At 38.7% G+C, this 26,658-nt stretch overlaps 1 protein-coding gene across 2 annotated transcripts in view; it reads right to left on the minus strand.

Annotated features, from left to right (window-relative positions):
* MAN1A1 (mannosidase alpha class 1A member 1) overlaps positions 1-26,658 on the minus strand; it is a 128,374-nt gene that overhangs the window by 16,201 nt on the left and 85,515 nt on the right. For both annotated transcript variants that reach the window (XM_081139634.1, XM_081139633.1), the window contains exons 7-8: positions 5,283-5,406; positions 3,874-3,967 (exon numbers count right to left, since the gene is read on the minus strand). In XM_081139634.1, the coding sequence (XP_080995760.1) occupies positions 3,874-3,967; positions 5,283-5,406 (218 nt within the window). The remainder of the gene's footprint in view (positions 1-3,873; positions 3,968-5,282; positions 5,407-26,658) is intronic.

Here is a 26,658-nt window from a genome sequence, read left to right on the forward strand (position 1 = left end):
AAAGAATTAAATACTCAATAGCTTGGTTTTTTAGTTTTGTAGACTTCATCTGATTCTGAACTTCTCTCCTCAGAGCAATCCCCCCAAAAATGCTGGTGACACTATCTGTATGTTAGTGCTGTTCTATGAATCAAAGAAGGGTGATAATTATTATTGATCGACATGGAGCCCCACATCTGGCCTCAACAGCCACTAGATCTCTCCATATTATCAGTGACCAGGACAAGATGCTGCCCTTTAGCCATAAGTGAGGAGCAGGGAAAACTGTTCAAAGAGAATAAATGGAACCACTACGAAGAGCAGGGGCAGAAAGACAGAGTGGACAGAGTGTGTGAGCGTTCACGAAATTCAAGTTAAGTAAACACCTGCTCGGTGCAAGATACCGTGTGTTGGGTTAACAAACATGACTAAGACAAAATCACTGCCCACAAAAGTTTGGATCCTCAGGTTGATGGGTATGTATATGAATCATTAGGAAAGGACTGTAACAGGAAAACTAACAAATTCCAACCCGGGTGTTGAAGAAGGCCTCCCAGGAGGAATGGCGATTATGGTAAAAGGGCCGAGGAAACAGAACAAAGCCAGATCTGGGCATGGCCAAGCAGGCCTTGATTAAAGAATTAAAAAAGAAAAGTGTGCTTTCCTTGTGGTTGGAACACAGGATGGGGCTGGGAGGAGAGACATGGGACTCATCAACCCTGTTTGTTTTTCCGTCAGGAAACTGACCCATAAGCAATCCAAATATAAAGGGCTCTTTGTACCAGGAAACAGGGCCAAATACATAGTATATTTGTGACCCAGAAGGTGAAGCCGGGGTGTTGCAGTACAATCGGCTCTTTTGTCCATTTCACAGTGACTCCTAAACCCTAAGCCTCAGGAGGAAAACAGTTAAAGCCAGAGACTTCTCTTCAACGTTTGACTCTTTCATGAGAAGGAGAACCCTACCAACTCTGTCCTTTCAGACAATCACATCTGGTCATCTTGTCCTTAGAAAGCTACTCAAGTCCTGTTTTATCCCAAGTACTCCAGTGGCTCTTGAACTTTTATAGCTTTAGCACCTCTTTACACTTTTAAAAATGAATGAGCACGCCAAAGAAGCTCATCTATGTAATCCTCACCCAAGGATATTTTTTTCATTAATTTCTAGAGAGAGTGGAAGGAAAGGAGGGAGAGGGAGAGAGAGAAAGAGAGACAGAGGGACAGAGAGACATCGATTAGTTGCCTCCCACATGCATTGAGTGGGGATGGGGATCGAATCTGTAACCCAGGTATGTGCCCCTGATGGGGAATAGAACCAGGGACCCTTCAGTGCCTGGGCTGGTGCTCTAACCACTGAGCAACACCGGCCAGGGCTTGTTTTTGTAATATTATCAGTATTTACCAAATTGGAAATTAAAGCAGAATTTAATATATTTTTATTAATTTATTTAAATCAATAGTAATATACCCCTATTACAGGTTTTTTTCATGAAAATATGCTATAATTTACAAAACAATAATAATTAGTGAGAAGAGTGACACTAATTTATATTTTTGTAAATCTCTTTAATGTTTCCTGTTCTATAACACAGCTGGATTTTCATATGCTCTACATTCCATCCATATTACATGCTGTCCTGGGCTGAAACAGATGAAGTTGAAGAAAATTCAGCCTCACAGTTACACAGTTGGAAAAGGGAATAGTATTCTAATAGTCTTTTCAGATTATTGTGGATGTTTTTCTATGATACTACAACCAAACTTGACAAGTGATTTTTGTTTAAAGGTTAAAGTTTTTTAAAAGTTAACTGCAACGTAGAATTAGAAACCACATCAATGAATTTTTGTACTGTTGCATTGAAAGCTGTTGGTCTGTCTTGCACTCTGAGAGGATCTTTTTCTCTTACATGATTTTGTAAAAGCACACACTGGTCATTTGGAAAATATTGCTCACTGAATTATGCAGATCTTCCAAAGGTTGACACATTTCATTATACAGTATCAGAAAATCACCAGCAGTTTCATCAGAATAAGCCGTTAAGTGTTGGTTAAAGGCAATGAGCTCATTATGGTGGCATAGGCAAGTTTTCCAAAATTCTAGTTTTCATTTCGAAGTTCAAATTTTATCACTGGCACAGACAGTGTCCATTTTCCTTGAAGCGACAGGCTCATTTTCAAGAACACATCTATTAATTACCCAACTCGGAAAAACCAGTTTGTCTTCAGTTGTTCTTTCAAGTAGAGCTGGTGACCGTGAAAAAGCGAGTTCAGCTCAGAACTCAGGCGCTCACACGAGTGCTTTTCCGAGAGGCAACCACCACTCCGTATTATGCAGAAGTGCTTTAAGTGTACTTCCAACTTAATCACACAGAACGCTACAAAGACGCCTATTCAATGGCTGAGATTTACGACAATCAATAATTTATTTTTGCTTCATTAAGAACATTCCTAAGTGAAACTGGCTTTTCTGTCTTTCTTTTTTTTAAACCTGCTGTGAAGATTTAGAATGTGACTGTTAGTACTACGTAGAGCCCCACCACGGTTCTCACTGTGGCTTTAGTAGTTTTGCCCACCAATACTTTTGCAACCTAACTGCAAATGGCAACACAGCGACAGAAGGTCTTAGTATTATTATAAAAACACCTTCGAGCCCTGGTTAGTTTGTCTCAGTGGTTCGAGTGTCAGCCCGCAGACCTAAGGGTTGTGGGTTCTATTCCCGGTCAAGGGCATGTACCTCGGTTGCAGGTTTGATCCCTGCCCTGGTCAGGGAGTTTGAGGGAGGCAGCCAATAAATATCTCTCTCTCTCCCCCTCCCTCCTTCCCTTCCGCTGTCTCTAAAAATCAATGGAAAAAATATCCTCAGGTAAGGGTGTTCAAACAAACAAAAAAACATCTTTGACCTTGCAGAACCCCTGAAAGGTCTCAGGGATGTCCAGTGATCGGCTGACCGCACTGAGGCTAAGTGGCAACCTTGGTTATGGTTTTATGATCTGAATAGCTAGGCCTTCCCTAGCCATTACTAACACACAGACATAGATTTTAGCATTTTCTCTACTAAATTATTCTTTAAGCAAAGTGCTTCTAAAGCAGCAGTGAGGCACAGCCATCTAAGAATATATGATATTTAAGTATAATGAAAAAACTCAAATTAGAGTAAAATTTTAAGGCATTCTAATGGTCTCGGCACAGCTAGGCATCTCACTTAGTATTCTTCACTGGCTCTCAGTTGCTGCTTAATCTACCAGTTCTTCCAAATCAGCTTGAGAACATTTCTTTCAACTACTGTGAATCATTACACCCCTGGTTAGAGTCTGCCAGGATCTCAAGTGAGGGCTTCTGTCATAATACTTTCTCCTACCCTAACGTAGCTCCACTGGCAAGAAACCTTTACCTGCTGGCTTAAAATTAAGTAGAGAAAATACCCTGTCTGCTCTTTCAATTTCTGAACCCTTGAAGATTCAGGATCCTCTCTCATCTTGTAGCCAAGCAGAAAGAAACTGTTATGAAGTAGAAATATCTGGCTACTCTACATAAAACTCTGATGATAGTCGTTAAAACAAAGGGACAATTTCCCCCCTATCCACATGACCAGCTTTTCACAAGCTAACATTCCCACACTACCCTAACTAGACCTTCCCTTTCTGATTCATAGCTTTAAATGTGCTTATATGTCATCATGCTCACAGTTATGCATGAAAAATAAACACTCTAGTTTCCTGGTAACACGTACTGTCTGTCTTATAACAGAAGCCTATTTATTAAAGGAATCAGGTCTTCTTTTCCCTTCTCTAAACATCTCCCAAAAGGTTCTGCTTTATTCTGCATTTTCTCTCTGTTATCAGAACAGTGCTGGGTACCACGCAGAGCTAAAACAATGCTAATCTTTTGACTTACATTGACCCCACTGTCCACTGCTGGGATTCAGGTAGTTAGGATAAAGGCCTTGTGGTTTTTCCAGGTTGTTCAGTACTGATCGAATATTCATTACCTACAACAGAAAATAAAATGTTACTATGAAAATCTACAAAACAATTTTGGTGCCATTCTTCTTTCTTTCTTGATTATAGTTTCCCATATTAGAAAAAAGTTGATTTAAATGATGCAGAATTAGAACAAAGATAGTCGCCACCAGCTTACAAAAATAATAGGCAGTAAGTGAACACAGTCACACTGATCTACCATATGCCAGACGCTATACAAGGGATTGGGGATATTTCAGTAGATAAGCAAAGTCCATTCCAGTGGGATGAGAAAGATATTAAATGAAGAAATATAATATTTACAATGTGAGTACTATAACATGTGGTAATAAATGCTAGGGGAAAAAACACAAGTGGTAACAGGGCAGAAACGACGTGAAGTGGTGAGGTTGTACTACGTTACTCAGGGTGGCCTGGGGAGGCTGATGGAAGAGTATTTGAGCAATATTTTAAGACATGAAGGAGCAAGCCAAGCAGAAATTGGAGAAAGGGCAACCTGGGCAGGGGATGAGCAAGTGCAGAAGCCACGAGAAGAGAGTGGGTTTGGAAAACAGGAAGCAAAGGGGAGACACAGGCCTTGCAGGCCAGGGGGCCTATTTTATGCTGAATGTGATGGGAAGCCACTGAAGACTTGTGTCTTTAACTGGTGTGACTGGGGTGTGAGGGAGGCAGTGGTCAGGAGGCTACTGCAGAGTCCAGGTGAGAGATAATGGACACTTGGACCAGGGTGACAGCAGAGGTTAACAGCACAGAGCCCAAGGATTTCTTGATGCTTTGGACCTGAAGTTTACCAGAAAGAGAGGAACCAGGGTGACCTCAAGGGTTTTGGTCTGAGCCACTGGGTAAACTAAGGCGCCAGTTACCAAGTTAGTGAAGACTGGAGTGGAAGCAGGTCTGGGGGTCGAGTCTGAGACATTTTAAGTGGGAACTGTCTATGAGAGTGAAATGTTGAATAGGTACTTGGATATGGGGTCTGGAGGTCAGGGGACAGGTTGGGACTGAAATGGTAAGTTTGCAGTCAACAGCATTTAGATAATGTGTAAACCCACGGACGAAGCAGTGCAAGGAGTGCACATGAAAGGAAGAGGCCCAGGGTGGAGTCCTGGCTTTCTAATATTCAGAGGTTGGGTGCAGAGGGGGATCCCAGAGAGCAGAGCAGGGAGCGTTTGTGTAAATGAAAGGCTGCCCATCACAGAACCTCATAAACAGCGATATTAAACATGGTTGTTCTTTTCTACATCCAATATTATCAAATCTCTCAGCAGAGGATATTGTTTCTCAAAAGCAATCCTTTGCAATGCAAGGCGCAGTGGAGAATCTCACCTTTTCAGCAAAGATGGGGTTTCCTGACAAGTGGCTCAAGTGCACAAACTCCAGATGCAGGGTCCCGAATTCAGCCAGAATACTGCTCCCTCCCGAGGCCCAGGGCCAGTTCCTTCCAATCCCACTGAACAGGAGAAGAGGTTGAAGAGTTATGGGTCAGATTAATTCTATTTTTTTTTTTTTTGCTCTAAATAGAAGTGAAAGAGGCAGCTTCTGAATAATGGCTCCTTAGCTCATAGTCCACTCTAGATATTTGAAAATACCCAGGATTGGTGTCTTTGACTGACTACCAGTTTCAGGTTTTCACTTCTATTTCCAAGCTGAAAATCAGTGTTGACTAAGCCACAGAGAAGTGCTTGCTACTGAACAAATAAGTATTTTAGCAGGTACAGGGGCCATACAGAGATGTACATCCATTCCAAGTAGAATATTAAACAAAATCAGACCAAAACATCACCACATCCCAAATCCCACCTAAAGCACTTGAGCATTTTAATTAATTTCAGCCTGCGATTTCATGGACTGTTACAGACATTCACATTATATACCCACTTTTCTTGGATACTGGATAAATTTCAAAGATTCATTAGTTATATACTCACACCATACTCTCTCCAAACCTTCCATTTACTGAACTTCCTTTCTTATATTTCTCCTCCCAATATTACACCTCTAAGTGTATTTTCTAAGGCATTCACTCATTCCCTGACACATTTAATCTATGTTTAAAAATGCCAGCAAAATATGTAATTCAAATTTGAAAAGGGTCAAAGGCAGGAGCTGCAAAAATTATTGCCTCATGGCTCATCTTGGAGAAATGCTCTTTAAAAAGAGGAAGTCCTAAACACAGACACACAATACATATAAAGAGGCTATTGAAACATGGTCATACTCTCTTGGGTACAGTTTATTTCTGGAAAGCCACTTAAAATGTCAAGACATATGTGATAATTCAGATAAAGAACAAAGTCAACGATTCTCCTGACCAACAAATCCCTTTCAGAAATCTGAAAACCCACATTTAGGTTTTTGTTCAGATACCCATTTATTATATGCCTACTATTTGCCTGGGACTATGCATGATACTGGGTTAAAAGATGGTTACGATGCATAAATCACTCTTTTGTTAAAGACCTTATAGTAGAAAGGGAAAGATCTAAGAATGAATGATTCCAACTGAATGTGGCAAATGCCAAGACAAATGTGTGGAGAGTTTCTGAGCACCTAGAGGCAGAATGTACGATCCAACACGGTGGGGATCACAGAAGACTTCCTCAAGGAGGGGAGTCCTGAGTTGTTTCTTGAAGGGTAAATAAGAAGCCGTGAAGAAAGAATGGGGGAGGGGAATGTGGGCATGGAGAGACACACAGCAGAAGGACTAGCCGGGACCTGGAGGTAGCTGCTGATACTGGTGAGTGGCGGGCAGGGAAGGTGGCAGGAGAGGCCACAGGTTCCACTGAGGCCAAGCCTGAGTCTTGCGGGCGGCTCACTTTCCTCTCCTTCCAAGCTGGCCTCATTTAAATACTGCTCTTGGTGTCTCCTAAATTTGCTACCCCCCTGTCCTTTCCTTATATTATTCACAGCTCTGGGTAAACCCCCTCCGGTTCTGTTGCTGCTCCTGCTCCTGCTGCAGGGCTGCTGAGGAAGGCGGAGGAGAGGGAACCGGTGAGGACAACCGGCGTCTGACCTCTGAGCTGGCCTCACCCTTATTCCTGATTTCTCTGTAGAGCAAAATCTAGATTTTGTTCCAAAACATGGATTTATAGTAAACCTAGTAGAAAGTACGCCTAAGAGATCTGAAAATCATATATTCATTTATTTTAGAAACGCCTGGTATCTATTAAGCTCTGAGAACGTGAGTCATGGTTGGCTCAGATAAAAGGAAGATCCAACCATCCAAGCAGGGTGAACAGCTACCTTCAAACTTTATTAACATATGGCAAATGTGCACAGTAATCGGTCATTAATTTGTTATCGTGGCATTATTTTCTAAAGCCCAACCATTCCATCACTGACCAAAGTCAATAAGCATATTAAGCAAAATTACAAATTTCTAGGTTCTAGAGAAAGCACTAAACACAAAGCCGCAACATATGGAGATGCCAGGACGGGAGGGGTGACGACTTCACCCTGGGGCACAGCGTGCTGAGGAACCCGCCCAGTTCCCAGGCCTCCAGGGACGGTGCTTCTCAGTTCGGGCATCAGAGAGTGCGCTGGGACACTCGGGTGGGAAACGGAAGCAGCATATATGTACTAAACTGAAATTCAAATTACTTTTGTACCTAGGCATTTGTTTCCTGCTATTAATGTGGTAAGTCAAGGGAAAACCAGAGTATACTGAACATTCTCAATATGCTTTTAAACAATTAAGGTTTGAAAGGGTTTACATATACTCTCTCCTCTTTTGCACACGTTCATATCAACAGGAAAACAGCATTCTTTTCTATCACTGTTTAATTATATAGGGAGCAAGAGCATTAAAGGCACTGGCAAAGGATATGTCATGCTAACAGAAAGAACGCTGAGTTTAGAGTACAGGGTATGTTTATATGAAAGGACGGCTTTGGTTACTTTTTCAAACTACAGAATTAATGTACTTTAGTAAAATTATAAGATCAATGTTTGCATTGGTCAGGGAAGGGTTTCATGAAATCAGAGAAGGCATCATTATATCTAGATTTTAAGTAAGGTCATTTGCCTTAGGCAAAGGTTTAAAGACTTGGCGATTGGCTTGGGGGAGCGCATGGGGCACAAACTATGGGCTGTCACAGCAAAAATGTGTGTGTGTGTGTGTGTGTGTGTGTCGGGGAAATGGCTGCCTACTCTCATAGCACATGTGCAATGAGTGAGAACCAAGTTCTGGTCACTCATAGATCTTTTTCATCTTTAAATTCTATGAGTCTACTCAAGAATCTATATACTTGTATGGCTCTAATGTCTAAAGTGATATATATGGACAATGGGCATTTGACACGAAAATGATGGAGTTGTGACAAAGGGAAATGAGTCTAGAAGGAGTATTGCTCCTTTTTGGTCTGGGGGTCAGGGGTCAGGGTGCCCTGGGCACATCATGATACAGATGGTTAAGCTTTCTAGGTGTCTGGCTCAAAATGAATCTCATCTGAGGGAGTAGGAGATTTAAAATGTCTTCGACTTGATTCAGGGTGGTGAACCCACAATACAATATACAGATGATGTGTTACAGAATTGTACACCTGAAACCTACATAATTTTATTAACCAATGTCACCCCAGTAAATTCAATTAAAAATGTCTTTAACTTCGGTTCCATTATCACAGTATTTTAAAGGCAGTCATGTTTATCTTTAACTATTTTATCTTTATTTTACCAACACTAATAATATTAAAAAAATATTTTAAAGATAAAATAACAGTTTGTGTTCAGAAACTGTTAGTTCCACAAGGCAGGCATGAAAGGAAAGAATACTAAAATATTCCAAATTTTGCTACAATGACTGCATTTTAAGCCAAAACCATGAGTCAGCATATGGAAATGTGCACACGAAAAGGCAATTAACATGATTTGGGGAGCTGCCAAGTGTTTGTTTCGGTTCAAGGAATCCAGGAACAGAACCTCAAACTTTTGTATCACTCTAATTTCATTTCTTTCTGTTTCCTCCAATCTCCAGTTTTTCCAATTTAAACTGGAGTATCATTTTAGAGTATAGTTGACACTTGAACAACATGGGTTTGAACAACAGGGGTCCACTTACATGCAGGTTTTAAAAAATAAATACTGTACATGTATTTCCTTTTCCTTATGATTTTCTTAATAACATTTTCTTTTTTCTAGCTTACTTTATTGCAAGAATACAGTATATAATACATATAACATATAAAATATGTGTTAATCAACTGTCTATGTTTTCCATAGGACTTCCAGTCAATAGTAGACTGACTATTAGTAATTAAGGTCTTAGGGAGTCATAAGTTACCTGTGGATTTTGGACTGCATGGGGGTTGGCATCCCTAACCTCCACATTGTTCAAATGTAAATGTTTCAACTTTTAATTTAATTTAAAATTTCAGTAGTCTACAAAGGAAATATTTCTTTGAAAAGAAAACATCAAAACAAAGAAACAACAACTGATTTTGCAAACAGCAATTAGAATTATGTCTTCAAAAACTGAAGCACTATGAGTCTTTTGAAAATACTAGTTTATTCTTTAGAGACTTAATTTGAATGTAGTTTATTAGCAGTGGCAATATACTTCTTCATCCTACTGCACCCAAAACAAGAAGGTATAATTATTTATAGACTTCATAGCTTGATAAGCAACGGGCATTATGCTTTTCCTCCTCTCTCCTGGGAACGGTTAACTGCACCAAAGAAAGGAACTACAGTACTAATGACGCTGTTCTACTCAGGGCAGAATCCCATGGGAGAGCTGGTAACTCTTTTGCTAGAGCTTTTAATGAATCAAGTAGCCAGAGGCTTGTTCTAGATTGATGGCATATATCTTCAAAATAATCTTAAATTGAGGTACCTAAAGTTATATATTATAGTTACTGCCCAGATACAATTTGAGTCATTAATAAATACATTTGGCTATTTAGTATAATCAAATGCAACAAAAAACTGAAGAACTGAAACAATTCCAAAGAGCCAGATGAATATATAAAGCATTACATAGTTATAAAGTCTCAATTAGCTATGACTTTCAAATTTCCTTTTCCTTGATGTTTGCTACTCTATGTGAAATGGGAAATGGGCCAATAAAAATTTTTCTTGAGGATTCATGCCTGAATAATTTCTGATTAGCAGATCAGTAAACAAAGTCCCTTTAAGGTCATAGTCCAGAATACAGTTACTCCTTGGGGGCAATGGAGTTAACAAGTTTTAGAAGAAAAAAATCCCCCCCATTCTGTATGTTATGGTAAAGCCTTGTTTATATATGCAAATGGAGAGGCACACATGGATATTTATTTCAAAAGAGCAGCTAATCTAATATTATTCCTTTTGGATTTTAGCACAAATTAGAACAGACTAATTAGAAAGTTCATAAATGATTGTTTCATTTCACTTTATTCCCAGCGCTCATTGATTTTGAGATTAAGTGATTTCACCTTCGCTTATTACAAATGCCTCCTTCCTAGAAAGGTTCACACAGTGCCATTCTTTCATGTTCGTAGTGTAAGACCCCACCAAGAGTTGAACAAGCAGTTCCAGGGCCTGGCATTCCAAAGCTAGTCAAGATTCTACTGCAGGTCACCCACAGAAAATTAGGCTGGGGACGAACACTTGCCCAAGGTTTATCCCACAGGGGGAAAAAGGCTAATACAGGGCAGCCGCTTGATTACATTGACTCATAATCTACAGCTACTGCTTTTGAACAGCAGCATGTGGATTAAATCTCCAAATTTAACAGAATTTTTTACAAATGGCCAAAATAATGTTTCAAAATTAGCCACATCTTGCTTCATATTATGGGTAGTTATTTTATACAGAATTGAAATGGAGCACTTATTATTTTAGTTTATTCTCACTCAATACTGCTGCTCTTGTATTTGACTATTGAGGATTGGAAGAGAGACTGGGGGTTACAAAGACTGCGACGGTGAGAAGCCCTATCTAATTCCGTAAGTATTCTGCCTGTGAAGTCCAAAAAATGCCAAAATTCTGTTTTCTAGCTGTCCTTTAGATCTCCTTGCCTACCACTATCAACAGACTGCAATAACGGAATGTAGTTTTTGCCCGGTTATCAGGCAAACTGGGAGAGCCTATCGTTAGGTTCAGGGAAAGGCTAACAGTGCTGATGAGAAAGCGTTTCAGTGCATTTAGGGTGTGCGGGCATGCAAACATATTTACTTTACAGAACTTAAAAAATAAAACATATTCTACACATTGTTTTAAATATATATTACATTTTCCATGAACGTGTCCCATGCCAATCAATGTGCGTCATCAGTGTTGAGTGTATAGTATCTGATTAGATAATCTCTGATTTGTTTAAAACATACCCCTACTAAAGGACATTGAGGTTAACTTAATTTTTTATTTTGTTTTTGCCACTATAAACAATTTAGTGGTATGTCTTTTTTTAAAAACAAACATATTCATACAAAAAACGTCCACAAAGATACCAACTGGAAGACGTTAGTTTAACTGTCCGAGCTGCTCACGAGGGAGGATTTGGGAATGTGTACCGGAGGCATAACCGTCCACCATGGAGAGCTGTTCTCTTTACAGTGTGGGCCTGTCATATTTCATTTGGTAGCCTCTAGAATTCTTGGGATATCTCAGATCCACTGCTGTAAATCACGGCATCCAATCCTTTAAACTGGGGAGGGAGAGCTACAGATAAGCATTTTTGTCTAGACAGTTTTCTAATAAACCTCAGGATGGTACAGAAATAGTACAGTCCATCTTCAGAAATGGTAATTCACTAATATTAGTTTGCCAGGCATCCCCTTCTTTTGGTTTTATACACACTTGCTCCATTGTTGTAAGAGTTTAACACAAATCATCATCCTAAGACATTACCTAAGATTTAAGACCTCAGTGAAATTGGGCTGTTCATTCATCTCTTTGTCTGCCTTTCAATTGATGGGTCTATAAATCACCTGTGGACCAAGCTAAATGAAATTAGTACATACCTCAGGCTTTTAATTCTCCAAATTCTGTTCTATAGTCTCTTTTAGAAACTAGAATGTCCAGGGTTGCTCTCTTCTAGAGTCTAATATCCTTAGGGTCTGACTGTTTTATGCACCTGTGTAATTCCTAAGTCTAGGGCAATGCCAAGAAACAGAGGTGCTCAATACATATTTCATTTAATAAAATTAAAAAACAATAATGATCACAAAGAACTTATGCACCCCTATATTCATAGCAGCTCAATTCACAATAGCTAAGACCTGGAAACAGCCCTGGTGACCATCAGTAGTTGAGTAGATAAAAAAGCTATGGGACATTCACACCATGGAATACAATGCAGATGTAAAGAAGAAGGATCTTTTATCCTTTGGCACAGCATGGAGGGAACCGCAGAGTATTATGCTAAGTGAAATAAGCCAGTCAGAGAAAGACAAGTACCACAGGATCTCACCCATATGTGGAATAAACAAAATAAACTGATGAAGTGAATCCAGAGACATAGAAACATGGAACAGACTGAGGGATCTCAGAGGGATGGTGGGGAGGGGGGTGTGGGTGGGGAGAGATTAATCAAAGAACTTATATGTTTATAAGCTTAACCCATGGACACAGACATTGGTATGAGGAAAGCCTGGGGGTGGGATGGATGTGGGGTGGAAGGGATCAATGGGGATAAAAAGGGGACATCTGTAATATTCTCAACAATAAAGATAAAGAAACTTAAAAAAAACACCCAATAATGAAAGTATTGTGTCATTGGTTTCCACCCCTAACATATCTAAATAATTTAATCTTATATTACTGTCACCTTATAGCTCTCTTACAGACAATTTATTATTACTTTTAGACTCTTTTAAATTTTATTTTTCAATTACAGTTTATATTCAATATTATTTTGTTTCAGTTTCAGGTGTATGGCAATGTGGTTAGACAATAATATACTTTACAAAATGATCCCCCCCAATGCTTCCAGTACCCACCTGGCACTGTATATAGTTACTACAATATTATTGACTATATTCCCTATGCTGTACTTTACATCCCTGTGAATATTTTGTAACTATCAATATATATGTGGAATCTTAATAACAAAATAAACAAACAAAATGGGAACAGACTCATAGATATAGAGAACAGCCAGATGGTTGCCAGAGGGAAGGACGTTTGCAGGGCTTGGTGAAAAATGTGAAGGGATTGAGAAGTCTTCTAGACAATTTAAGAAAAAACATGCTTTCTAGGCTGATCACGTAGGTTACTATCACAAACTTGAAGTGATCTGAAGTTGTGATTTCTAAGGGCTGAGATATGATGAAATGAGATGGCAAATTTTTATGAAGGCTAAATTTGATTCAGTTGAAATGACTGTCTTTTATTTTGAATCTGTGTCTTTCCCACTTTTGTGATGTCAGGCTTATCTTTTTCCTTTAAGACGAAATAAAGACAGTAGGTAGTTTTTCTTTTTAGGTGTCCTTTGTTGATGAGATAAAAACATTGGCAACTAAGGCTAGTCTCTCAACAGTTGAGGAAATTTTGCTTGGTCCATGAGCTAAACCTTTGGCATCACGGCTCGTAAGACACAGCTGAAGCTGTGGAGCAATTACTAATGAAAAGAATATCTCACTATCTATTATGCCATAACTAATGTAAGTTTTTGGCAGAAGTTCTGAGGTAGAAAACAATAATATTAAAGGATTTTGCTCAGCATGTTAAAAGATGAGCACTTTGGGGATATCTTGCCAAACTCAGCAAGTAAGATTGAGTCAGTCGGTCAACCACAATTTACCGAGTGCTTGCTATGTGCCAGGTACTGGGCAGTGCAACCATCAAACACTGCAGGAAACCTGCCAAGATCCTCTTAATGGTCAGGTCACCTGTTCTGAAATTTCGGCGCACTGGGGCATCATTGCAACTCAAATTTTTGTTCAGGCACTTGAGCAGAGGTAAAACAGTTCTTTTTAAGAACAACTTCTGTTTTTCTTTTGGGCATTCCTGAAAGGTCTTTAGGAAAGAATTCAAGGGGGTCTAATGATCTTTTAACAAAAGAAAGTGAACTTTGTCTGACTGGTATATGAAGCACATTGATAGCATGTTACGAAGTTCAGCAGGTCCTCACTGGAGGTTTTTTTTCTAGCTATTAAACTATGCAGGAGTAATTGAGAAAGATTCATTCCCTGATGCTTAATAAATTAGTTTTCATTACACTTCAGAGTAGGCAATACATTTCAAGATCAGTAAAACACATGCAAAATTAAGAAACCCGTTGTGGGAAAATGTTCTTCAGTGCTACAAATGCTATTAAAATTCCCAAATGATGAATTAACAGCAAGAAAGTTCGAGAAAATAGATGATGTCTAGGTAATCAGGGCCAGTAATCAGTGTGTTGTTTTAAGCTGCATTATGTAAATTCAGATAATTCTCTTAACATCTTAAGAAACTTAGACAGTTAGTTAAACCACCCTGTCATTTAAAATGCTAGCTTTTCTTAGCTGTGAGTTTTTACGTAAGAAGTATCACATAAACAGAAAAGTGCGCAGAGCTTGTGGTTAGAACCAATAGGTTCAGGGTCGCTGGGAACAGACGCCGGAGAGCAAAGCTTCGCGCCCCTTCATCCTCATTTTCCTGCCTTCCGCCTACGCCTTATGGCTCAGGGCCTGTGCGGAACTGTTGTGGAACAGCGTGGCGGCTCAGGTTTTAAACACAGAGAGTTTAGAAAATTCATGACCGGAGAATAAAGAGGATGATGGAGAATAAGGAAGACAGAAGAAGAAGAAATTGTTGAGGAAAAGAACAATAAAGACAGAAATCCTCAACAGAAAGTGAGCTACGATCATGAAACCGCCGTCTATTCTGTTTTGGCCTCAGTGACACCCTCGTGGAAAACACAGTCAGCGAAGCGGTCGTCCGCGTGTCATTAGCTACATGCTGCCTGGGACATCTTCTCTGTTAATACTCTAAGCAAGTTTGGTTACTCAGAGTTAAAATATTTTACATGTATTGATGCTTTCCTTTAGTGTGCATGTTTACATATTTTTAGTAATTAAGATTCTTTATATTATAGGAAAAGAATTCTGAAAAATGTAACTGAGCTCCTCTCAAGTTTGGCACACTACGAATAATCAAAATGGGTAGTTTACATGGTCTCAACCTTTGGTAGCCTCCTAATGCTGATATTAACATTAAAAAGTATTTCAAAGTATGGTTGACCCTTGAACAACATGAGTTTGAACAGTGTGGGTCTACTTACACATGGATTTTTTCCCCCCAAGAAATATTGTAAATGTATTTTTTCTTCCTTATGATTTTCTTAATCACATTTTCTTTTTTACTAGCTTACTTTACTGTAAGAATACAGTATGTAATACATATAACATATAAAATATGTGTTAATCAACTGTTTATATTATTGGTAAGACTTTCAGTCAACAACAGGCTGTTAGTAGTTAAGTTTCTGGGAGGCACATGGATTTTCAGCTGCGTGGGGTATAGGCGCCCCTAAAAATCTTTATTATTTAATGTCTGTTAGCTCTGTAAAATGAAAACATCAGTATAGCATCTTGAGACCATGTGATCATTCCTATTTCACCTTTAAGGAAATCCTTAGACAAGTGAGCGCTCACACAAACAGTTGGAGCTTTTGATAACTTTAATTTGCTAGAAAACATTTATAAAGCACAAAAATGAAAACATCAAAATAGTATTTTGAAATGAGAAATAATCGTCATACTCATTTAACCTTAAGGAAGAGAAAGGAAACCCCTCCCTCCTTCACTTTCTGCTAGTGGAGTTGGGGGTTTCCGCTGCAGGAGGGCACAGTGCAAACCCAGGCTCAGAGAACTTTATGTAATAGTTGGGCCCCGCCCCTGCTGTTCCTAACCCACGGAGGATAGGCAGGACTTGGTGATGTCATGCAAAGAACCTCTGAGGGCCCGGCCGGCGAGGCTCAGCGGCTGAGCATCGACCTCGGATCCAGGAGGCTGTGGTTAGGCTCCCGGTCAGGGCACAAGCCCGGGTTGCGGAGGCAGCCGATCACTGACTCTCTCATCACTGATGTTTCTCTCTCTCTCCCTCTCCCTTCCCTTTCCTCTCTCTGAAATCAATAAAGATATATTTTAAAAAAGGAAAGGAAAGAAAAGAACCTCTGAGAGACAGGGGACTCTGGAATGGAAGGGGAGAGGCTGAATTTAGGACAAATTATACCAGAGTAAGTAAGAACAGGCCTTCCACAGAGATCTGGTCTGAAATTAACTGCTGTGAAGTAAAGCAATGAACTGGTAGGAGGATTCCAGGGTTTTATGGATCGGGGTTACTCTTGGTATAAAATAAATCTTACAGCTTTGATGAGTGAGTGCCTTCTCTTTCCTTAAATGTCAATTTAAGAACAATGACCATGTTTATGGGCTACTTTCCCCTGACTCAAAGTGAAAATGCTCTCTTGGGTCCCATGGGCAAAATATACATTCTTAGAATTTAAGATTACCCACTCCGGTTAAGAGTAAAATGCCAATGTGACACATGGCGTGATTGTCTTGTAGTAAGTGCTAAGCAGAGGTAAAGCAGGAGGATGTGACAGAGTCTGATGGGGGGCTTCTTTAGAAGGGCTTCTTGGAAATATCCCATTGAAGGGGAGATCTTCAAGCTGAGACCAGCGAGACAGAGAGAACCTGTCAGTGAAGACCTGGGGGTGGCTCCTGCAAGTGCCCTAAGGTGGGCATGACCTACAAAGCATGAACACAGAAGGCCGGCCGTGTGGCTGAAGGACAAGCAGCGAGGGGACTCTATGACAGGAACGCTGGGGAGCTGATAAAGCGGCAGAACACGCAGGAACCTGCAGGCCAGAGCAGCATTTGGATTTATCCTAAGTCCAATGGGAAGTCACACAAAGGTTGTAAATAGGAGGTGATAAAAGTTCATCCTGGACACTGGGAAGAACCGATTATATGAGAGCGGGCTGGAAGTAAGCTAGCAAACTGGTACCCAGGCAAGAGACAGATGGTGGTCTGACTGGTACCAGGAGTAGAGATGGGCCGGTGTGGAGGGATTCAGGCTATGTCTGGATGTGGGAGTTGTCAGGGAGAACTGGACTTGGGAATGAGGGAAGACAGAGATTAAGGACGATTCCTAGTTTTTTGGCTTTAGCAGTTGTGTGGATATCGGTGCCAGTTAAGAAGATGGGAAAGACTGAGGTAGGAATGGCCATGATAAAGAGAAGTAGGAGTTCTGTTTTTAGGTTTTGCTCTAATGACCATAATTAACAATTGTAAGGAAAAACCCCACAGATTTGATCATTTTAATTTTCCTTTTATAGTTTCTTATAAAAATAAATTTAATTCCAGTGACATTTTTTGCAATGGCTTTCCTAAAATAATTTTTAAATTATGAAAATAATATGCATAAGGCAAAACAATTGAAACATACAAAAGATTATGTAATGGAAAGGAACTGCCTCATAGTCCAGATCCCATTATTATTTCTCAGAGTAAAAACAATAACTGACATCTCTTCCAATATTTCTTAGTGCATGGTCACTAGACAAAAAACAAACAACACACATACACACACACACACACACCCCACAAATGGAAGTATACCATAAATATGACTTACTGTGTTTCATGAAAAAGTAAAGCATCTGGGTGCTCTACCTCACTACAGCTGCCTAGTATGCCAGTGTGTAGGGGGACAGTGGCTTATTCTAACATTTTTATTTTGTCTCAAGTTTTGCTATTATAAACAATGTTGCATATTGTTGAGTAGATCTCCTGGATAAAATCCTGCCAGTGGAATTTCCAGGTCATAAGTATATATTTAAATTTAATAAACACCACCCAATTACCTTCTATAGAGTTTCCCCAATACACGCTCACTCTAAGTATGCATGAGAATGTTCTAGCTCCTAACTCGGGGCATTTATAAAATTTTAAAAACTTGTTGAATCTGTTAGGTGAAAAAAATTAACATCTTAATGCTATTTTTATTTGCATTTCTTTACATATGAGCTTCTGATATTCACTGCCAATGTACATATTTTTTTGAGAAGTAGATGCTTATGAACTTGTCTAATTGATGTATCAGTGTTACTGCTTCCCACAGTTCTATTATTTTTATACTTTAAAAAAGTTACACAAGTAATGCACACTCATTCAATGTAAGAACGAATTGAGAAAAGCAAATATTGTATTCCTACCCCCTTGCGATTTCTCCCCCTTGCCAATTCTGGTTAAACAAAGCTATCCACCCATGTGTATACATAAGTGTATGGCTATATATATTTAGAATGTGTTCTTTTCAATAAAATGGGATTGCATTATTTACAGTACTTTGCAAGGTACCTGTCTCAATTAGTAGCTCATCACAAACACCTTCCTAAGATAATCATTTTTAACAGCTGTATGATAAATAATGTTTCATAAAATGGATAATCACATTTTACTAAACCAGTCGTCTACTGATAGATCTATTCTAATTTTTGAATACAACAATCATGCCACATTGACCATCCAGAGTCATACTAATGCCTTTAGCAAGAGCTTTTTATACATTAAGAAAACTTGTCTTTTATCCATCATGTGCTTTGTATTTTTTTCTCCAATTTGTGGCTTGTCTTCTGATTTTAATAATTTCTCTTCACTAATTTTTATTAGGTAAAATTTTTCACTTTTTTCCATATATATGTTCTAGTTCTGTGCCCTATTTAGAAAGTATTTCCTCACCAAGGATTTTGTTTTAAAAATCTTGAAAATTTGGGCAATAACTTCTTTCTTTTAAGTCATATTCAACAGTGAAAAATCACAGTATTATTGTATATAAATAAGTATAAAACATATTTTGAAACTATAAATATTTTTGTTTCTCACGACACTTAATACCTTTTCGTAAATTGTATTAGGCTCACCTGTTCAATAGCTTAGCTGATTATACCTATTGATATTTAAATATTATAGTTAATTCCTCTTAGTATTTCTTTCTTCTTTTGATCTTTTTGCAAAATTCGACTGATTTTCTCCCTTTAGAGATTTAGTGGTTTCATCAATATGTCTCCATTAAGAGAGGAGGAAAAAAAGGTGCATTTAAACAACAATGGAAAACATTTTATCCAGGAATTTAGACAACACAGAAGCTATAGGTAAATCAGAGAACGGGCCAGATAATCTTTAAACTTACTTATGCATGTAGAGAATTTTCAGGTGTGACCTTGGGCAAGTCCCTTAAACTCTCTAGGGCAGCAATCTCTTGATCTTTAAAACAAAGTAACACCTGCAAAACCCACCTTGTAGGATTTTAGCAGGATCAAATGGGATAATACACATGAAAGTGCTTTGAAACTATAAAGACTTCAGTCCGAAAAGTATTTTTATCTTTTGCATTAGCAACTGACATTTAGCTAACCAAAAGAAATCTGTTTTCAGGTTTTTTCTTCAATTTTAGAGATGTCTACTCAAAAATAAATTCACCAAATGTTCACTTGGAGATAGAAATTATAACATAAGTAATAATGAAACAAAGTAAGGCATTCCCAAGATTTTGAAATGTAACAAATTGTTACTGTTAGCTAACTTTCTTAAAGCAATTTAATTGCTATACAACTACCAAATATATAGCAGTTTAAGAAATCTTTCACGTCTGCATGTCTGCCAGAAAAATGAAGTTAAAAAATATTTCCAGTAGCAAGAGACAGCTGCACAAACTGATGACATATTACATGAGTCACTCAGGCAGAGTACAAAAATCCTGTCCCGTGATCCCTCACCACCCCTCAAAGGTGAGAAATCTTGTCTGTTTTGGACAGGTGCAGTACGTCCTTTATGCAGGGTGGCCAAGTAACCAATTATGAGTCCTTAATGAATCATCCCTTAAAAATCCATCTACTTATGAGGATCCATATGCACAGGAAATAAGTTAAGATTATTCTCCTAAATTATCCCCTGCCAGAAGAGGACTTTTATCACAACGTTCATTTTCAGAATGATTTCCAAATGCCTACCGCAGAAATCTTTTTGGGGCCTAAACTCGCTCATTATACTAAGTACACTACTATAGACAATATGTAGTGTTTGTAAAGGACACCATGATTTCTAGAGCTGCTGATCCAATCAACTAAACCCGTGGGTTAAACCAACTGAAACTTAATTCTAGAGGGTAAAGATTTGACAATTCAGGAATTTGCATTATTGGCAAGTTTGAAGAGACTTTGGTCGAAAATAATTGTGGAAATTAACCTAATTTTTAAATTTAATTAAAATTACCTTCATGTAATGTCTTGTTTGCAAGTAAGTTGTTTAAATTTCATCTCGTTAGGATTACCTGCAAACAAATGAAGGGGTGTAACCAAAGTCAAAGATAACAGTCCTTCGCCGACTTATTGGTAATCCACACTTTATAGCCATCGGATGCCTCCTTTAAATGAGGGCATGGCATGTAGTTCAATTAATCTTCACGGCCACCGTGTAGGTAGTATTTTCTCACAGTTTACACCAAAGGGAACTGTGCCTCAGCAGTGCAGGGCTTGCCTGTGACCGTCAGGAGGGGCAGGGCCGGGACCCTTGGCCGTGCTGTGCTCTTCACAGGCACCAGCGAGGAGTCCATGCCCACCCCTTTCACATACGTAGTAGCTGACGAGACACTGTTAAGAACATGTCTTACTTCAATTCTAAAATGTTTAGAGGCATTTTGAAAACTTTAAAAGTAAAGCAGAGCCTGGTCAGGCATGGCTCGGCAGTTGAGGGTCGACCTAGGATCCAGGCCATCAGGGTTCGATTCCCGGTCAGGGCACATGCCCGGGTTGCGGGCTCCATCCCCAGTCGGGGGCCTGTAGGAGGCAGCTGATCAATGACTCTCTCATCACTAATGTTTCTATCTCTCTCTCTCTCCCTCTCCTTTCCTCTCTCTGAAATCAATCAAGATAGAAAAAAAAAAAATAAAATAAATAAATAAATAAATAAATAAATAAATAAATACAAGTAAAGCAGAAGTTCAATAAATTATATCTCAGAACAGTTTTTAAAGAGAGGAGAGGGAGGAAATATAAAACTTGTTCTAGCCCTAGCTGGTTTGCTCACTGGGCAGAGCGTCGGGCGGCCGACGGAAGGGTCCTTGTTTGATTCTGGCCAAGGGCATGTACCCGGGTTTCAGGCTTGATCCCCGGCCCCTGTCTTTTTTTAAAGTGTGGATTACCAATAAGGCTATGAAGGGCTATTATTTTCGACATTGGTTACACTCCTTCATTTATTTGCAGGTAATTCTAACGAGATGGAATTTAAACAATTTATGTGTAGGAGGCAACCAATCACTGAGTCTCTCTCACATCCATGTTTCTCTCTCTCTCCCCCCCTTCCACTCTCTCTGAAAAGCAATGGAAAAAAACATCCTCAGGTGAAAATTAAAAAACAAACAAAACTAATTCTAAAATATCTTGTTTTCTAAAGTGGAATATAAAAATGTTCTATGTATTCTTAGAACTGAGATAAAAGCCAAATAATTGAAGTAAATAAACGAAAGCTCCTACTCATTCCACTGTTTTGGTTATGTAACCATATTACAATGTGACTCTGGTTAACGTAAGCACAGTATGTGCAGACAGTTTAGAAAAAGGAACAAATCTGAAATGATTGTTTGCTTTATAAAAAACCAATCAAACAATTCTTTTAGCAAAATAAAACTCATAATAAATTTAAAGTTATGTGACTTGAAGAGAAGTGAGTAACCCTATAGGATTACTGACAATTGGCACTACAATTGGTACAATAAATCTGCGAGGTAGTTTGGCACAATGTATCAAAGTATTAATAATATTCACACTCACTAATATAATAATTCAATTTCCAGAAATGTAGCCTAGAGAAACAATTATAATTTTATCCTCAAGTGCAAGTACTTATATTATATCCTCAAATACAAATACATATTTTGTATATTAGAGTACCATTTATACTCGTCGTGAGACTGAAAAGAGTTTGGATATCTAACCATAAGGGAAAGGTTAAAAATGATGGTCCAGTTAGAAGATCTAATAGTATACAGCCAATAAAGATCATGTTGTAAGAAAATGTTTAATGACACAGAGAATTCTTTATATTTTTTAAAATATAGGGATTGCTGGCTTCCGGTAATGGTAAAGGGAATTGGTTGGCAAATACTCCAATAAGTAACAATTATAAAATCTGTAGTGTGTGTGTGTGTACAGATTTTAAAAATTCAATAAGTTGTTATTTAAAGGCACAGGAAAGTGACCAAAAGCAAGCATAAACTAAGAGTGTTAACCACTGACAGGCAGCAACTGCAGTGAGTCGGAATTTCACAAAATTGCAGTCTTACTTCCGACAGAGTTAAAGGTTGTCAGAGCGGCTGAAAATGTAGGGATGAGGGAAACTCCTGAAAACCAGTGAGCCATGGAAGGGGCGGGACCAAATATCTGAGTATAATCCCTGTCCCCAATCTCTGGAGCACCACTTAATCAGACATCAATCAGTGGATTACCAGGAAAACAGCTGACAGAAACCAGGGGAACATTCATTTCTGCAAGGCAGAGCATGCGAGATGCGATTTGCGAGTTTGCTGCCTTTTCTGACTCGGGGTGCTCCTGAATCCGTGACTGACTCAAGAGACAGAAAGCTAAAGCCTTAAAAAAATACTAATAATAACCACAAAAAGAAAAAAAGAAAGCTAAAACCTTACTGGTTTCATGTGTCAGAGAACAGGGCCTGGTGATGGCCTACCACAAACTCTGCCCCAATCTTGACTGGATGCTAAATTGCACAGGAATCTGAAAGATCCCCAGGAGTCAGGTTAACAACAGCAGCTAGAAACAGAAAGAACTGAGCAGAAATCTCACCTGTCGTACACGGCAGGGGAGAAAGCATTATGATTTGAATCCAGGAGTCAGTTGCTTGCTAAACAACAACGAAATCATTCTCAGACGCGGCTAACACATCGAGGGGTCCAGAATATATCCACAATATCTAGTTTTTAACCAAAATTACTAAAGATTCAAAGAAACGGGAAAATGTGACTCCTGCTCAGGAAGAGAATGAACCGAGATGGACCCTGAGTGGGTCTAGATGCTGATTTAGCAAAGACTTCAAAGCAACTGGTTAAATACCCTCAAAGAATTAAAGAAAAACTTGCCAAAGAAATGGGTAGAAGAAACCGTAAACCTGAAGATACCGATACATCTGATCATATCTGAAGAGAGAGAAAATAGATTGAGTAAAACTGAACAGAACTTCAGAGGCCTGTGGAATACTATTTAGAGACCAAGGAGAAGAGTAACTGGAGTTCCCGGAGAGTAGGAGAAAGTCCGATGGAAAAGGGCCAGAGCCATATGACCTCACTCAGAGGTGGGATATAAAACAGAAAGCGAGCAACCACCAACTCCTAGACACAGCAACAGCAGGACGGCCACCAGAGGGTCCAATACATACACACTGTGGGTGGTGAGCACACAGGCAACGTACCGGTGACTATCACAGAGCTGAGTGCTTGAAACGGAAATAATGGTACTTACCAATGTTACCCCAATAAATGTAATTTAAAAACAAATATGTAAAAATACCTATTGGAGTAAAAAAAGGAGACAAAAAATGGCCTGATTTTCTAGCTCTCAGTTTACCATAGTCAACTGAAAGTTAATGTTGGAAAATGAAACTTTTCAGACTTGTGGAAGTGACACGGTTCAGAGAGACCTTTGTAATATAGCTTTGTGGTAATTATGTACAAATTATTCACTGGCATATTTATTCCTTAATAAATTAACTGAAGAAACTTTTACCTTAGTTCAAGAGCAAAGAATCTGAGCCCTGGCCGGTTTGGCTCAGTGGTTAGAGCATAGGATGGAAGGGTCCCGGGTTCGATTCTTGGTCAAGGGCAAGTGCCTCGGTTGCAGGCTTGGTCCCCTACCCCAGTTGGGGTGTGGGTAGGAGGCAACCAATCCATGTGTCTGTCACATCACTATTTCTCTCTCTAGCCTATAGTGGCAGCAAAATATTAGGACAGCTTTCTCTTCCCTGTCTTTCTACCATGTATCAAGACATTTAAAAGCATAAAATTACTTTTTTGTTCCAATAGTTTCAAACTATTTTTTTTAATTGAATTTTAGAATTGGATATTTATGTCTGTGCCAGACAAGATTAAATCAAATTAATGAAACTTTAAAAATATACATATATTTGGAACTCCTATGTAGACTGACTACAGAGAATTGAGGATGCATAAGGCATTAATATATCAGCTTGTCTGGCTGCCTACAGCTTGTACACTCACTTCCACTTGCTTCCCACCCCCACCCTTTACACACTTTTCCTTTAGATCCAACATAATAAATAATACATTTTGTAGCACTTTTATAGTTTGAAAAGGGACCTATTCTTTACTGTCTTCAGAAAAACTTTAAAAGCAAATTTATTACTTTTGTAGATTATTCTATAGAGCTCAAACTTACTCTATAAATTCATTTCTGAAACTTCTTTTTCAAATATAAATATGAAATCACCATTCTCTTGGTCATAGGCTTCAGAAACACAGATTAGCCAATTCTGTCATTTGAAGCCCTTTGAATTTAGTAAAAGTTTTGGATGCCAGCACCAAATATGCTGTTCATTTTACACTATCATTCCTTCAGTACACACTGACACCCTCATTCATTTTTTGGCTTACCAAATCAATATTAAAAATTAATGCCTTCAAGCGTGTTCTGACCTACTGCATGTTAAAACCAATAACTCACCTAAGAGAAGCTCTTGACCTAATTAGAACCCTTTTCGGGCACACTTCCACAGCTGGCCCGCTCTCAGGTGGAGAAACTTACTACAAATAAAGGAGAATGTACCAGAAGATTATTTACTGTTATAACATTTAAATCTGGTTAAAACTAATTTAGAACTTCCATTGAAGCCAACTGAAAAAATAGTCTCAAGAGTAATCCAAACAGGGTCAAAGTTCGCATAATATAATGAGACAATATGCCCACAACAAAGTGCTGAACGATGAGGCTTTTGTCTGGGCGCCACGGAGGTGAGTGATATTAGATGCGTCCTGTTTAGGGCAGCCGCCTGCGAAGCAGAACGCAAGGCTCCTAATGAGAGTGCAGGAAGAAACTATCAACGCTGCCATTTCTAAATGTTTTATCTCAAAGTAAGAAAAAAGTGCTATTAAGTTAAATATTCGGCTAGACCCTGTTCCCCTCCCTTGGTGCTTATGTGAAAGGTTTCACCTAAAAGACACCCAGAGCTTCTCGTAGAGATTACAACGCAATGAGGAGAGGTGGGGAGCCAGTGGGACCCTCACTGGTTCTACAGCTTTTGGAGACTTTTGGTGTAGAGTCACCCCTTGATATCTGTGGGGGGTTGGTTCCAGAACCTTCTCTCCGATACCAAAATCCAGGGATGCTCAGGTCCCTTATATAAAATGAGGTAGTATTTGCATATAACCTGTGCACATTCTCCTGTGCACTTTAAATCATCTCTAGGTTACTTATAATACCAAATACAATGAAATGCTATATAATACTTGCTATACTATATTGTTTAGGGGATAATGACAAGAAAATAAGTTTATATATGTTCAGTACATTAGCAACCATCGGAGGTCTAATTACATAATACATATCAGCAACAAGAAAACATTTTATTTTTGCTCTGCGTTGGTCAAATCCGCGAATGTGAAACCCACAGGAATGGAGGGCCGATTATATTGGGGTTTGTGAGCTTACAGAATGTCACTGATGCAGTTAATTTTAAAATCCAAGACCTTTACACAGAATAATATAATACTTTGTAAAGAGGTGGAGAGAGATCATGAAAATATTTTGCACCCAAAGAGATTTTCTGACTGTCTTGAGGCAAAATATTTAATCAAGAGCTGAAATGTGTTCCTATCTGCTGATGTTTTCTGGGACAAGTGGTTGTCAGGAGAATGCTACCTACCAGATAATTTTTGAAAAAGGAGAGAAATAAAAGAAACAGGAAGAAAACAACACACTTAGTCTACCACTTGAAGATAAAGGTAACAATTGAACGTGAACCTAAAAAAGTTGAATTTTAAAGACACTCTAAGAAAAGCATCATTTTGAAATTGGATGTTTATGAAAATATCTGTGAAAGTTGTTCACCTTTAAAACTCATACTTGTCTCAGTCTTGATAATGGAATTTTGTATCCTGCTTTAAAATCTTTCAAAAGAAGACTTTTCTATCTTTCTATAACTGTGCAAGAACAAATGATGATATCAGGAAAATTTAAATTTTCTAGCAGAATTACAAAAACATCCTTTGCATAACTGAAGGATGGGATTTAACACAAACATTGTGTTTTAGGAAGGTCAGGCAATATCACACTCTGTTATCCATATAACTTCCCATTCTTTCCACCTGGACAGAGTTCAAACCAAGTTTTGAAACAACACAGAACAAGAACTCATTGTATCACAAGCATTAAACTGAAATTAAAAAAATAATGAATCGCACTGTCGTCACTAAAAATGTCATTCATCTGTTCTTAATAAAATATTTTATTTCCTCATCTATATCTTATCCTTTTACAATTTTATTTTGAGTGTTTGAAAGTAAATATGACATTAAAACAGTGGTACATGTACATATAATTTGTAAATAAGAATACATGTTTTGGAATGTTTAATAATATTTTACTAATAAGAGAACAAAAAAGCTTAAACACCACCGGCTTATTTTCACGGTCCTGATGGAATTGTGGGGCGCAAATCCCATCATGCAACTAGCTACAGAAATTGCATGTAAATGAATGGCAAGAGGT

Source organism: Miniopterus schreibersii (genome assembly GCF_964146895.1).
Source record: "Miniopterus schreibersii genome assembly, chromosome: 6".
Lineage (NCBI taxonomy): Eukaryota > Metazoa > Chordata > Mammalia > Chiroptera > Miniopteridae > Miniopterus > Miniopterus schreibersii.